The sequence below is a fragment of the Pseudorca crassidens genome, chromosome 11 (genome assembly GCF_039906515.1).
Source record: "Pseudorca crassidens isolate mPseCra1 chromosome 11, mPseCra1.hap1, whole genome shotgun sequence".
Classification (NCBI taxonomy): Eukaryota; Metazoa; Chordata; class Mammalia; order Artiodactyla; family Delphinidae; genus Pseudorca; species Pseudorca crassidens.
Window position 1 is genome coordinate 39,301,610 of NC_090306.1, and position 16,749 is coordinate 39,318,358.

The following is a 16,749-nucleotide window of genomic DNA, read 5'->3' on the forward strand; positions in this document are numbered from 1 at the left end:
TGCGTGTCCGGAGCCTGTGCTCCACAACAGAAGGGGCCACAACAGTGAGAGGCCCGTGTATGGCAAAAAATAAAAATTTAAAAATGAGATACAAAAGTCTGAATTACCATTTTTTAGGAATATATTTTTACATGACATATATTCCTTAAGTTTTTGACAGTATAAAAAATGAATTTGAGTTAGAATAAGTTCAATTTTCCATTTTATCATTTTATTTGTGTCACTAAGAAGCAATCGTATCTTATACAGGTGGGAACAGTCAATGGATGTTAAGGCAGGTGGGTGAAGGTCTGATGAGGAACAGGATATTGGAATGAAATTGAATTATCTCCCCATAAAATACTGATCAAAATCAAAGGGAAAAAATAGTGCAGAACCTGGCAGATCACTAACTTGACCAGGTGATCAAGGTTAATATCACAGCAGTAGAACGGACTGACACAGTGTACCTCCAGATGTGGTCAGCATCATTTCTGTGGTATTCCTAACAAGAATGCATAGCCTGAGTGTGATGAGGAAACATCAGATGGACCCAGGTTGACGGTGATAATATGGAATGAAATGCCTATACTTCTGAGACTGTAAAGGATACCCAAAACAGGGAACGGAACTGCTCCAGATTGAAGGAAATTATAAGATATGACAACCAAATGCAACATGTGTTCTAGAATGGAATTATGGCCCAAGAAGGAAAAAGACATTGTTTAGATAGTTGGTGAAATTTAAATGGGGTCTGAGATTGGATGGTATTGTGCTGTCAATGCTGATTTCTTGATTGCATTGTGTATGTTGGTTATACAGAGAGTGTCCTTGTTTTAATAAAATATATACTAGAGTATTTAAGGGTGATGGAGTATATTGTCAGTAAAAGGCATACTGGACTGAGATTGAGGGTGATGGAGCAAATGAGCTAAAAAGATTACCAATTAGGAATCTGGTGAGAGAAGAGGCAGGAGTTCTTTGTACTGTCTTTGTAACTTTTCTGTAGGTTTGAAATGATTTCAAAAAACATTTTTAAATTAAAAGCAATAATTAACCTGGGAACTCTCCTGCAAATATAACTGTCAGTGAGTTGACATTCTTAACATATAAAGAATTTTACAAATAAACAAGAAAAATGACAAGACTCTGGTGTAAAAATGGCAAAGGATATTTAGAAACTATTCATCTAATCAGAGATACCAACAACTTACTAATAAATATATGAAAATGTACAAATTCACTAATATTCAAAGAACAGTAAACTTTAGAAATGACAGTCATTTCTCATATATCATGTTAGCAAAAAGTATTTTAAATATAGTGCTCAATGCTTCAAAGTGTATAGTTCAAGTCATCTGCAAAGTAAATTGTTTCCTCAAAACACATCTCTTACTTTCTTTTCAGTGCTGATCAGGGTATTTTTATTGGCTAAGTTAAATGGATTTACGTTGAAATATTCACTGATTCGTGTATTCTCTAGTGCACTCACGTCCTCAATAATAATCAAACCTAATTTTTACACCACCTAGAGTTTTAAATAACCAAAGGTTAAAATACAAATGAAAGATGACAGCATGCCAATCATCTCCTTCTTTAAATGCTCAATGGGTAAAATCACTGAAAAGAAGAGGCAAAATTTGAATGACTTTCATTCAACTATTATGAAATACATCAATATATGGTTTCAAAAATATGACAGCTTGCCAAGATCAATGGAATGCAAGTGTATACAACAGCTAGGGAAATAAGATTTCGTAAGTAATAGAGATAACGTAAACTCCATGTCAATAAGGACACCAAAACAATTTTTTTTTTTTTTTGCAGTACGCAGGTCTCTCACCGTTGTGGCCCCTCCCGTTGCGGAACACAGGCTCCGGATGCGCAGGCTCAGCGGCCATGGCTCACGGGCCCAGCGGCTCCGCGGCATGTGGGATCTTCCCGGACCGGGGCACGAAACCGTGTCCCCTGCATCGGCAGGCGGACTCTCAACCACTGCGTCACCAGGGAAGCCCCCAAACAATATTTTGCATGGACTTTTTTAAAAGGTACATGCTTCACCACACTACAGGAGATAACAAAACAAGTTACAAATAAGCTCAATTCTATTTCCTGTCACTTCCTAATAAACTGCAGGAAGATCATTTTAATTTGTTAAATGAGTCTTCTGAAAAATGATTTTAAGTGATTGACCAAAGGCCTAAACAGCATTTGGGAAGTTTCACAATGACATCGTAAGACTAAAAGGAGAAGAGTCTTAATGCCAAAGAATTAAAATATATTACAACAAATCCCTCAACATTCAGCTTGGAAAAGATCATTGAAATGTCAGTGCATATCAATGTATGGCAGATTAAGAAAAGAGAATTAAATGAACTTTGATGACACCTTGAAAATTTTCTTATTATACTTGAGTTGCATCCAAAAACTCCAACTTTCCTCCAGAGACAAAAGAGAAAGCAAGTTAAATACTATAGCAGATGTTACTTTTGATACAAATCAGAATCCATTTTTCTGGTAATATAGTAACTTAAGTCTTTTACAAATTAGAAAATATAATGGAAAAATAAAGATCCCACTTGAGTAACAGAATAGCCTGTAAGGTTCCTAGGAAAAAATCTAACAAAATATGTGTATGTCCTTTATAGAGATAATTATAAAGAAGAAATGAAAGAAAATGGAGAGATAAGTCATATCCCTGGATTTTAAAAAATGAATATCAGAAAAATGTTAACACATTAATCTATAAATGTGACACAATTCCAATATAAATCCCAATGGCATTTTTTTCATAAAACTTATCAAACTGATTCTAAAGTTTATACCAAAGAATAAAGTTTCAAGCATAGCAAAAAATCTGAACAGGAAGAACAGAGACCTGAACTATGAGTTAGCAAGTCTTATAAAACTACAGTAATCAGAGTAGTGTGGTCTTCCTGTAGGAGCCACAAGGAATCAGTAGAGCAGAATACAAGGCCCAGAAACAGACCTCTGAATTGACAGAGATGTGGTACTACATTTGACATTACAAACATGTGAGAAAAGAATGGGCTTTTGGGTAACTGGCATTGGGACCACCAGCTTCACCTATTAGATATTATACAAGATAAGTATACCTAGATCTAAGTTCAAGATGTCCATTTCTTTTCTTTGTTAGGCAGGACAAAATGATCATTCATTGAATACAGCGGGGCAGATTAAGATGGAAAGTTAAATACAGATGTATCATCGTCCCTTTTCCAGATCTCCAATTAAAAGATCAATAGTAAACTAATCAACAGTATTTGCATTAATGCCTATGCATCAGTATTCATTGCAGAGTCAAATATTGTGCTGAGATAATCTCTCCTTCATTGTCACAAATTCCTCAACATCCAAAGAAGAAAGTTAGGTAGCATCAAGGACAGATGAATTTTTTTCTTACTTCTCCCAAATTGCCCAAAATCATGCCAAATTTTCTATTCTATAGAGTAGACCATAAATTTCTCATAAAGGAAATTTTAAACCACAGAATGTAATTTAGGGGACTGTACCAAAGCTACATCAAGGGACAGCAAAAGGATTTTATTTATCGTGAAGAAAATGCAGTTTTACAAAACATGGAAAAAGAGAACAGAGTCCTTTTGGAATTCGGGGAAATTTTCTCATTCATTTTTACTTACAAATATACTTTCACTTTTCAATTAGCCTTTACTGTTTTCATATTTCTCCTCTATATTTCTTGTACAAACAGATAAGTGAATAATATCTTAGAATTACTTCTCTAGTCTTTTTTTTTCCTTTCAAAACACAATAGCCAGAAAACTGTAATGATAAGAAAACTCCTTTGATCTGCCTAAGTGTCTTAATTCTTTCATACATAAAGTACCATATATTATTGTCTGTTGTTTTTAGGTAATACTGATGTTGGCTAAACATACACAGAAATGCCAGAAGAGCCAACAATCTTTTTACACTGTGCTCACATGAAGTTTGTGGTCCAATTTTTAACAGCAGCCCCTACTGGGAAAACATCACTGGAAACCAGCATCTCAGGTTTGGAGGCCAAATGAGACTGTTCACGGCACACCAGAGCACTGCTTATAAGGTTCCCAGTAGCTTCATAATGATGTCACTTTGTTTGAAGCTGTGTTTCAGTACCAAGATGTGACTTAAGCACACTTCCAGTCCCAAGACACTGTGATGTCTGCCTTTCCCACTTCCATCTTGCTCTTAGCTCACTTCAGACACCCCAAGACCCAGAGCACGTCCATTAGTCTCATACGTCCAAACCAACAAAGTTGTGTGATTAGGTTTCCAGCTTTCACACAGTGGCTGAGATGTTGTTACATAGCTCATTACAGGTGTCGTTATTCTCTAAGAACTTGACTTGCAGTCATTTGGAAGCAGCGTCTGCCAGTTAGTGAAATCCTCACGCCTAGAGCTAATGGCATTTCAGGATAGATAAGGCACCCTGCATCAATAGAGCAAATTTGAACATTCTCCAGATCCTTTACCGTAGCCTGGAGAAAACTCTGTGATGTCATTTGTGATTCCTGGTGTACTCATGATGATCTTTCGCTCGATCTTCCACTCATTTTTTCATCCACCAAATATTTATTTAGCATCTAACTTTGTATGACAGCATGGCAGGTAAAATGGAGTGTGCAAGTTTAATGCATAATCCTTTACAGCAAAAGAAAAAATCTAATCAAAAATTGTTGTCAGCTACATAAAATTTCAGGCAAACACACAAGTACTCCTGGGAAAAGGATTAGAAAGCTACATCCTGGAGTCTTATGGTGGTTGTCTACAACCACTGCAGGCATGGTACTGATAAATGTTTAACATTTGGCTCTCTGTTTTCTACAGAAATAATTCTAAGATATTGGTTCATTTATCCGTTTGTTTAGGGAAGATAGAAGAAAAGAAATATGAAAAAAGTAGACTCATTAAAAACAGAATATTTATCAACAAAAACACATTTTTTAAAAAGAGCTCTACTCTGTAGCACTTGCTTATTTCCATAGTCTACTTCAAGCTACAACAGTGATGTCAGCCAGCTCACAAAGTTTCAATTCTTATCAGCCAGTATAAGCCTGCTCCAGCACACCACTGACTGGCTGAGAAACATTTTCTTCTTTTAACTTTTCTTACTTTCAAAATGTCTTTAATGATAATAGTGGTTGCCCCCAGGGACAGAAATCAGGTGGCCGGGGAGGGATGAAGGTAGACTTTTTCTCTATATCTTATTGTGCCTTTTAAATTTTGAACCATGGGATGTATTACCAATTTTTTTTTAATTACAATTACAATTTAAATTTAAAAAATCTTCAGTAAATATTTGTTACCAAATAGATTTAGATTTTTAAAATATAAATTGTGAGCAAAGGCAGCAAATGATACTTTTTACCGTCTCATATGCAATGAATACATATGTATATATGTGAAACATTGAAACAACAAGATGTTATATGTTAGAATGCCACAAGGAGTGGCCCAGATTTAAAAACCTGGAGAAAGAAATTCATGTAAACTGGGAAGGTCAGTAAAAGCTTCACGGAGCTGTGAGTGAAGTTCTGAAGTGTGAACAGGACTTGGATGAGCAGAAAGAAAGGGATCTACACAGAGGTGATGAGCAGACTGGCCACTGTGCCTGGCATTTATACTCCTACTGAATGATACCACTTTTCTCCATCTCTGCCAGTGCCGGAGCTGACATTCCCTGCAGCCTCTATTTCTCACTGACCTCTCCCTACTTCATTTGGAGTCAGAGCAAGATGCGCAATAGCCAGATATCTCAGGATAGCTCACTGCCATCAACCCGCAGGGAGATAAGAGTGAAGTCAGGGACTGACGCAAGAAGCAGGGAAGCCGCTTCACATCATCTCTAGTAATAACATTAATGTTTATTTAGTGTTTGCTCTGCAGCAGGCACTCTATGGTCAAACTCACAAAGCCTAACTCACGGGGTTATGAATAACTCAACTTCTTGCCTTCTACCAAGCAGGCAAGGACCTGTGGTCAGTGGAGCACCACAACCTCACCCCACCCACTCCCAAAAGCAACTAGGAAATGAGCTTCTTTCCTCATGAGGAAGAGCTCTTCTGTGAACTAAGACAGACCTGACGGAAGGCTGAATCCACATCTAATCACTGCCAGTTAAAGGATGACAGATCACCTGTTTCTTTTAATGAGCATTTTTCAACATTTAACTGGTTTACAGCTAACAATCCTTTGAAGCACATAAATGCATTCACTTATCCAGGACCATATTTTGCAAGCTAGTCATCTTAATGGATACGTCAGAGAGTTCTACTGATCAAAGTTTGACATTTTTTGGATAGTTTGGCATTTTTAATGATAAAATTAAAATTTTGTGAGAATCTGATTTCCCTGATTTAATTTGCACCCAGTAATGGAATACTCTTTGGTCATTAATGAACAGATTATAAATGAATATTTACTGGCATAGGAAAATCCTCAAAAAATTTTGCTAAATTATAAAAAGTTATAAAATATGTACAATGTGATTTAATTTTTTAAAAAAATAGTATATCTATACATTTTAAGTAGACATTTATAACTGAAAGTATTAGTAGACACTATCCCCAGGGGGATAAAATTACAGATGATTTTTGCTTCCCTCTTTGTGATTTTCCTAATTTGTAAAATTCACTATCAGCATTAATCTTATATGTAATGTTTGAAATTTGTAGCATAGTTAAAATTTCCACATTCTAGAGGATCCATCCATCATTACGCGAGAGTAGAATCCACACTACTTACCCAGAAAAAGCCTGGCCCTGCCCTTGGGAACTGCCTACTTCAGCCACCACAGGAGGATGTGGGTACCTTCTGTTCAGGCATGGCCTTATTTGGTTCCTCAATTTTCATAATAAAATGTCAGTATTTCCTACAACTCAATTGCTGCTGAGGTTCAACACAACTTTCATTTAACTGTCAACAAAGAATAGATGCAATTTGGATATTTATCAGAGAAGTCTAACTTGAATTCAGTATTATTCTCAAGACACTGGGAAAAGCCAACTGGTATGGAATATTGCCTAGAAGACATGGTATTTTATCAGGATTTCACATAGGAGGTGCTATTGGCATTCTGAGCAGTAAAACTTGGTTGCACAGAACTTTTGTGCACACTACCAAGGGCCTCGAAGACAGTACAACTTCAAACACCTTTACACCTAGATGCACGTTACTGGCATCGTTATAGATTTGCTTTTTCTGAAGCGCGCTGTGGCTTGACGTCACCAGCTGACACGAGGTCCTCTGAACTTGTTCCTCTAAAGGCACTCACTATATTTTACCATAAAAGGTCATAGGAGAAATAAGTCTCTGGTCTCAGAACCAAGAATAGTTGCATTCCCTTATCATCTAAGTGGTTGTCTATTTCTTCTTTGCCTTGGTTTGCATATTTCATTTTATTTTTGTCTTATTGTCCTGTAGATATCTCTATAAACCTCCTTAATTTTTTGTGAAAATAAGCAGGGAATAAATAAGTGTTCAGGAAATGATGACACTAAAGAGATGGCTGAGAATAAGACTAAGGAAAGAAAGGTATCTTCAGCAACAACAACAGGAAAAAAAACAATACAAACCAAAGCACAAGGTCTGAGAGGGTGATGGGAGGTTAGCAGATATCACAGTGGATGTGTAAAAATACCGGACTCAGGAATCAGAATTATGCTGAGTGTAAAATAAGTCAGACAGAAAAAGACAAATACTGTATGATTTCACTCATATGTGGAACCTAAAAACCAAAACAAATGAACAAACATAACAAAACAGAAAGAGAGTTACAGATACAGAGACAAACAGATGATGGCCACAGGAGAGAGGGTTTGGGGCGAGGAGAGAAATAAGTGAGGGAGACTCAGAGGTACAGACTTCCAGTTACAAAATAAACGAGTCACAGGTATGAAATGTACAGTGTGGGGAAGATAGTCAATAACTACGTATGTGTGTGTGTATGGTGCCATCTTAACTTATTGTGGTGATCATTTTGAAATATATAGAAATACGCTGCGTAACAGGAACTAATAGTGTTGTAGGTCAATTATGCTTCAAAAACAAACAAACAAACTCACAGAAAAAAAATCAGATGTGTGGTTCCCAGAGGCGGGTGATGGAGGAAGAGGGCATTGGATGAAGGCACTCAAAAGGTACAAACTTCCAGTTATAAGATAAATAAGTACTAGGGATGCAGTGTACAACCTGGTAAATATAATTAACTCTGCTGTGTGTTATACATGAAAGTTGTTAAGAGAGTAAGTCCTAAGAGTTCTCAGAAGAAGGAAAATTATTTTTCTATTTCTTTGATGTTGTATCTATATGTGATGATGGGTGTTCACTAAACTTACTGTGATAACCACTTCATGATGTATGTAAGTCAAATTACTATGCTGTACACCTTAAACTTATACAGTGCTGCGTGTCAATTATTGATATATCTCAATGAAACTGGAATAAAAAAATCAGAAGTGGGTTTGGGTGCCGACTCTGTCACCATCTAGATAAGTGATACTGTGAAAAAACAGGCAGAAGAGAAGCTAGTCTAACAACTTCAGACACTGAGAGAAGGCACAGCACAGGTGCAGGAGACCAGCTCTATAATCATACTACCTGAGTTTAAACTCTACCCGCATTTACTCTTGGGAGCCTTTAACAACTTAACCTCTCTAAAACTTGTTTTTTTTATCTGTAAAATGGTAATGAGAATAATGACCTTGCAATATGATGGGACTTTAGTGAATTTTTTTCTCTAGTATCATCAAGCACTTTATACGGATTTATAGATGAGGAACCTGAGGTTCAGAAGAGGTAAGTGATTTACCCAAGGTCACAAAGCCAGTACCCAAGGTCACATAGCCAGAGCTATGACTGGAATGCACGCAGTCCTTCTCCAGATCTGCACTCTGAACCACTATCTAATATTGACGTAAAAGGAACTAACCCATGGAATGCACTGAGCACTGCGCCTAGCACACGGTAAGCCTTTAATAATTGTTGGCTTCCCAAGCAAATGAAAAGTGCCTTCCAAATAGATATGATTTTAAATATCATAGAAAAATATCCTATATCTCAAATATGGTATTTGTTTAGGTAAATGTCATCAAATTTGCAGATGATACAAAGGAAGAATGAAGAATTAATAATCAATTTAACAAGAATAATCGGAAAGCATGAGAGCTGAGCACAAAGATTTATGTATAAATATGTTCATCACGGTGTTGTTTATCAAAGTTAAAAAAGGAAAGAGTTCAGTATCCAAAAGTAAGAACACACACCGACACAGACAAAAAACTGGATTAAAATATGACAGAATTTCAATATCAGTCTTCTTCTGGTGATATGATTTGTATGACTTTTCCTATTTCTTTATTACACCTGTCAGTTGTCCACATTTTCTACAATGAAAATATGTTGCTATGCTAATTTGAAAAAAATATATATTATTTTTAATTGAAATAAGTCAATATAAAGCCCTACACACAACTTTAACAAATCTACTTCATAGGAACAGTAAGATAGGATCTGTCTGACAGCAAATCTTCCTTCAAAGACCTACCTGATAAAAGTTGGGTATTTCGGTGGTCCATATCCTTACTATGTCTAAGGTGCTAAAAAAAATTTTCAAACTATTTTAATATGTATCAGTTGGAAAGTGCATAGATTATAAGAAATGCATGCTGGTCAAACATTTGTAGAGTTAATGTATTCAACTCTAGGGACCAACAAAACATTGACCATCTGGATGGGATGGTCGTGAGGGATGTCATCTGGAAGAAGGTTAGGCGAGCTCCATGTCTCTACAAATGGGGTAATAAGAAGCCACAGGGCTTAGAAAAATCTCTTGCCCAAAATACAGGGGAAGTTTTCTTAGCAAACAGAAATAATCAGCAATAAATCAGGCTGCTCTGTGAAGGAACAATATCTTTCGCTGTATGTGAATCATGTTGCCTAAAGCCCACTGGAGAAGAGCAGGGTCGCAGCGTTACAAATGAGGAGCTCCCCTGATGTCAATCACCTGAAGACGAGGACCAAGAACATACCAAGGCGAAGAGCCCTGGTGAACCCTTGGACATGGACCTCTCCCTTTCTTGCTCAGTCTTTTTTTTTTTTTTTTGCGGTACGCGGGCCTCTCACTGTTGTGGCCTCTCCCGTTGCGGAGCACAGGCTCCGGACGTGCAGGCTCAGCGGCCATGGCCCACGGGTCCAACCGCTCCGCGGCATGTGGGATCCTCCCGGATCAGGGCACGAACCCGCGTCCCCTGCATCGGCAGGTGGACCCCCAACCACTGCACCACCAGGGAAGCGCTGTTGCTCAGTCTTAAGGAGCCCAAGCCAATTACCTGGTGAATGTTAGGATGGCACCCTGCTTTCAAAAACAGGCCAAAACCTGGGAGGAGAGAAATCCAAGTGAGGGGCCTGGGAAGTTATGCCAATCCTTTGGGACTAACGATAGAATTAGATGGGGTCTTAAATCCCTGAGAGTAATCCAGGTAGAATGTGATCAGGAACCCTACTCTCTGTGTCAATTTTCTATATTTTGTTCTCCACATATATTTGCTTCTGTTTGCCCTTTAGTATTTAGCAAAGATTTGCCAAGTCCCAGGCTGCCCCAAGAAAAGAGGTTTCTGCCCACATCTGAACAGGATTATTAAATCCATTATATATGTAAAACACTTCACATATATGAACTCTTTGATCCTCACAACTACCTATGAAGGAGGTACTATTTCTATCCTCCTATTACAGATGAGGAAATTGAGGCACAGATAGGTTATATGACTTGCCCAACGTCCCCAGATAGTCACGAAGTGGGCATTCAAAATATGAACACAAAAGAACTTTCATTGTCAGAACTGTGGTTATTCTTTCAAGAAGGAATCACTTTAAGCTGTTTGATGTTATTTAGTAGCAATTTATGTATATGCTAAGTGTTATGAATGAATTTCTTCTTCTCCCTCTCCCCTCTTCCTCACTACTCCCACCAGCTCTCCTAATCATGCTTCTATGGGTGCGAGGAGCAAAGAAATACTAGACAGTATTTTGATTCAACATACATCCAAAAATACAGCTGTAACTGCCACAGTCTAAGAAGTGCGCTGAAAATGAATTTATCTGTCTGTGATTAAAATTATAAGACTATTAAACTCTAAACCCAGGCAATATCCTAAAGAAACAGAATATGGTATTTTTGCGGCTAACTGTTCACCAATTAAGAGGAAGTATGTTTGACTTTAACATTGAGGAAGATAACTCATGAGGAAGTTAGTAATTAATAAATGGGTTTTAGGAATGGTGACTTCCCTTCGCTCTTAGCAACATCAAAAGCAATAGCTCCTTCTGCTTTTAGGCTGATCTCAATTACTTGTGTTTCTGATTTTGCATAATGTAGCAAAATTATTCTTGCTGTTTTAAACCAATCATGAATATCTTGCTTTTGTTTACTTCTCTTTAATGTGTTAATTTCACCATCTATAATGAAAACACAGGAAACTCTAGCAGCCGCACGTACCTGTGATCCAAGTGGTGAATGGAGAAAATCACTCCGGAATTTAAATGGGTCTGTTTTAGGGTCACCAGAACAGTAAATTCATGCTTATTTCTCAGCTTCTGAAAAAACTGTTCAGCTGTAGCAGTGGATGCTTTTATACTTCTGGGAGTATCTAAAAAAAGAAACATACAGTAAATAGACTAGAACTTGGCTTTATAAAGCATTCTTTACAGGCAACGTCTTTCAGAAAACATTATCAAGCAACTGCTGATAAATACTGAGCTCCAGACTCTCCTGGTAAATTGGTTCAAAAAGACTTTTTGCTACACATAACACAGGACAGTAAATCACATGAATGACTGAGCTTGTGTTTCAGAGATCTTTTTTCAAAAATGTCTTTGAGGTGAAGAATCAAAGAGCCCTGTTTGAAAAACTGAGCTCCCAAGTTTTCTCCTCACACTCTTCCTAAATCCTGGATACCACAGCCACGTCAGTGTCAACATTGAACAAAAGGATGTCCTTCCGAGAAAAGGACCTAAAAAACCATGATAGAGCCATTTAGCTTTTCTGACACCTCGTGACAGGAAACTGGATTTAAATCAATGTGCCACCTTCCACACTGATATCTGTAGCCAGAAGGCTTGCTATAAATAGATTTTTTAAAAGATCATTGCAATTAGTCACTCTCAGCCTTCTGTGCAGTGGATGAAACATTAAGATCAAATTATCGTGCCGTATTTTTGAAAGAAATGCCCAGAACTCAATTCCCACGTCCCTCTCCCCAGGCTTAGAGAACACCTAGACAAGAGAGATTTGAGTGGGAGAGCAGATTTTTATCCTGCACTTTCCTGCGGTTTAGTCGTGCACTCCAACCTCAGGACCCAGAGGACATGGGAGAAATAGCCAGGGGTAGAAATGGATTTAGTGGACAGGAAAAACCTATCATTCAAGCCGTCCGCTCACAGAGCATAACGCTCTCCTATTCAGTGTGTGCAGAGGGTTGATGGGAGCCAGAAACACAGTTTCCGTAGCTATCAAATCGTTCTCCTCTTTTCTGTGCTTTAGACTAGATAGACTAGATAAGGAGTTCTCAGTGGGGAAGCTACTGGCATTTGGAGAGAATAACCCTTCCTGTGGAAGACTATCCTATGCACTACAGAACATTTAGCACCCCTGGTCCTGGCCCAATGAATGCCAGTGGCACTCAGTCCTAGTCACTGTGAAAACCCAAAGTTCTCCCACACATTTCCAAGCATTCCCTTTGGAACAGTGCAGCAGAAATCAGGTTGAGAACCACAACCCTGATAAAACAGAGATTATGAGATTAATCTAAAGTTCCCCACCTTTCCAGCCACACAAATTTATGTAATAAAATTGTAATCACCTGGTCTGTGTCCATCACTGGGGATGCATAGACATGGAGAAGGCCTCAAGATACCCATAAAATGGAGGAGGGGACAAATAATCCCAATAAAACAAAAGAAACGCTGTCATACAGGCAAGTACAAAGTGGTGTTGGACCACAGAGGGAAGGTAGCCAACATGATCTGGAGGGCAGGATCTCAAAACAGAAGGCATTTGCTCAGGAGTTCACCAGGTAGAGAAGAGAGGGCAACGCATTCCAGTCATAGAAATAGCTTATGAAAAAGCAAAGAGATGTGATAGGGCATGACATGGCTGAAACAGCAAGTAGCAGCCATTGCAGGATGGGGCTGGGTAGGAAAGCTGAAGAGGAGAGGCAGGGCTTTGTGTGCCAATGTAATAGACACTTGTTTCTGTCACCATGCTCAATTTACTCTCTAGGTAAAAAATTAAAAAATAAATAATAATAACTCTTATCTACCACTGAAAAACGATCCCTCCCCACTCTTAACCCATGGCTTCCTCTGTGCTAAAAGTACCCAATCAGAGCGTCGCCTATTCCTGTCCACAGTAATTGATTCAGAAACAGGCACCTAATCCAGGGCAATGAAGTCAGGCCCAGGATATTGGTTCCAGGTTTTAGGAAAAAGAAACTTCCTAGTTTCCAAAAACAAATTTCCTCAGTTCTAGTCAATAGTCACAGTTCAAAAGCGTAATAATAATCCACAATTTCAGCCATGGTAAATGTAATAGTTTCTCCCTGGATTCCACTAGAGAGAAGACAGGCTTTGCAGAGATTCCATCCAATCCCTCTGAGATCCAAAACCGTCTGCTCCCCAGGGAGGCACAGAAAATGAGACTCTGTGAGAAGGATTTATCTAGTGTTAACTTTTAATCCACTCCAATTTATATACAAGTGAATCATTCACAAACTTCATGACTTCGTTTCAATTCGCTAGATAAGAACAAATTAAAATTGAATTACAAATATCACACTCCCCCTCCCGGCCCTGCCTCGCTCCGACCCTTTTCAGGCAGGTAGAGCTTGAGCAGCAACCTTTGTCTTGCTGAACAGAGTGATAGATGGGGACATAAAGGAAGGAAACTGAGGAAGGACTACATTAAATACAGGAATGATGATCAGAGCCACAGAGAGATGGGAAGGTGTAGCCCAGGAAGCTTGAGCTCTTATAGTGAGAGAAAAGAAATTGAGAAAAGGGTGCCAGCTGCCTGACAAGGTGGAACTTTAAAGAAGAGATGCTTGAAGAGGAGTTTTAGAAAGCTTTGTCATTTGGTACGCGAAGAAAATCTTCACTAAATCTCTATATTATTCTCCACTGCTTCTGGAGTCAGATTTGTGAGAAGGGTTAGGAGGCTATATTATTTGTGTGGGGTTTTATCTGTTTTGTTTTCAGATGAAATTACATGTGAAGACTGACCTTATGATGAAAGGAAGAAGGACCTAAAAAATGGATTACATTTGAGTATTGTTGGTAAAAATGTAAACCACCACGGTTGAAAACATGAGGAAGGCAAGTGTAGTTGAAGGGAAACCATTTTTTTAAAAGATTTGTTAATCTGCATTTTGGAAAAATTTCTCTGGTAGCCATGTGGAATATTTGAAGAAAGAAAAAAATTTGAACGTTGGGAAAACTCTTGAGAAAATGGCAATTCAGGTGATTATTGACTTTTTGTTAAATTTCACATATTTTAAATATCACATTTTGACATCCCTAAACTACCTTTTCTAAATCAAATTGATGTTTTTGGCTTTCACCAGGAATTGTGATACAGAACTACTTACTGGTTCTTTCACTGCCTGTCAGGCATGTTGATGTGAGAAGGGCCAAGTGAACCCCAGGTGGATATCTGCGTTAAGATGCTTAAGGAAGTGCTTAAGGAGACCTGCAGGGCAGAACCATCCTCTATCCCGCCAGGGTGGTAAGTGTTGTCCCAGAGGGTCTCCACACAGCTTATACATAAGCTTATTCACTTACGCAGGGTCACAATTCAGGACACGCTCTCTCACCCTGTCCAGGCTCTCCTCCCAGCCCATTACCTTCCTGTTTTGCTCCCTCTGTGGTGGTTAGAGTGACTTGCAGGAAGAAGGGACCCTCCAATACCAAACATGTCCTACAGAAGCTCCATTCAGCCTATGCTTTAGGGACAGGAAAAATGAAATTCTTTTCTTTCCATTCTGATTAACCAAGTTCACTTGTATAGCGGTTTAAAAACTGGGTCTTGCATGAATCTATAATCCCTAGGTGAAGACAAATTACTGAATGAGGCAGAGAGAGCACCTCTAGGAAGTATACTAATTTTCAGCTTTCTGTCAACAGAACACCATCTCCCACCAATCCTTACCTCAACTTAATGATATTTAAATCTATTGTTCCCCCTTAAAAACACGTTTTTCAAAAATTTATTATGCCTGTGTCCGGGAAGGATTTGATGGGAGCCTGAACTCTGTGAGTAGCTCAAAAAATTAGGGAGTATAATCATTTTATTATTATAGAATTCAAGAGATTTTTAGAAAGCAAAATCTAAAGAATTTGGTCACTGATAAAACACATGCAAAAGGCAAAAACAGGAGAAACAGGAGAAAATTGAATCCAAAGTTTCTAGCTTGAGAGACAGAATGAAAGGCAAATGCAGTAGGAGCATGATGGTACCCAAATGGGATTTCAGTTTTAGAAACGGTCGTTCTGAGGTGTTCGGGAACGTGCATGTGGACATGTCCGGTAGGAGGCTGGCACTACAGAATTTGATCTCAAGAGAGAGGTCAAGGTCAGCAGTATAAATGTAGAGGTCATCAGAATACAGGATCTAAAGTCATAGGCATGCCTGAGTAAATCATAGGAATCACAGGCATGAGAAGAGGATAAAAGGATGGACCATAAAAACACTAAATCTGTCGCACAGCAGGGACAACATATATAACTTTACACGTGTACGATACAATGCTGCACGTCTAGCACCATCCTTCAAAAATGTATAAATAATGTACTTTCCCCTGTGAACCCACATTCCATTTTATTCTCACAACGCTTAACAAGGACAACTATTACAATTCTGTGATTCACCCAAAGGCACCAGGCATGCTAGAGGTGTAATGGGGATGACAGTTTCGGGTCCAGCATTCCTTCCACTAAATTGCCCTGCCTCCTGGATGTGGCATCCTCACCCATGCTTAACTGCCACTCACACACAGAAAGGCAAATTCGGGAGCATCAACATAGAAAATCATCCAGAAAGAAGTAATTATATAACATAACATTTTTAGTTCCTTAAGTGACTCGCTTAGTAGTGATTTTAAGAAAGGTCACTTTCCCCATTTGCATTTCTGTTTCCCACTTTGTAAAATTAGCACTCCTGCCTTCTATTTTCATCTCAAAGATGATATACCGTTCAGAGAGACTTCTGAGTTCCTGTGATTATTACTCTAAGATCCAACTCTAGTCCTCACCAGAAAGTCAAGTCAAAGAAACCACCACGGAAGAATAATTTTACTTTATTTCTGTTATCATTTCAGTTTTCAGAATTCATAATTAAATTCAGGTATGTATTAAGCAATTTCTCAACAAGGTCTCCTGTTAGGAACCACACATAAAAAATAGATGGTTATGAGAACAAATTCTCACCCCAGAAAAATAAGTTTCCAAGGCCAGCTATGCAGATGACTAGCTGTGCCTGCCATGTAGCAACACCACGTGTTGGCTTTTAGAATTATGATACATATTATTATTACTCTCACAAGCAATGAGACTGTGGAACCCACTAAAACTACCAAGAGCCATTATACCCTTGTGGTGATTTTCTGAGCTTACTTTCATTCTAAGTGTCTCAAACTCAGCCACAAAATACCAGTTCTCACATATGAAAATTAACATAGAAGTTTCTGGCAATGA

At 38.4% G+C, this 16,749-nt stretch overlaps 1 protein-coding gene across 2 annotated transcripts in view; it reads right to left on the reverse strand.

Moving 5' to 3' along the window:
* The window catches only part of NELL2 (neural EGFL like 2), a 377,275-nt gene that overhangs the window by 315,205 nt on the left and 45,321 nt on the right, over positions 1-16,749 (reverse strand). For both annotated transcript variants that reach the window (XM_067696278.1, XM_067696277.1), the window contains exon 4: positions 11,501-11,651. In XM_067696278.1, coding sequence (XP_067552379.1) covers positions 11,501-11,651 — 151 coding nt within the window. The remainder of the gene's footprint in view (positions 1-11,500; positions 11,652-16,749) is intronic.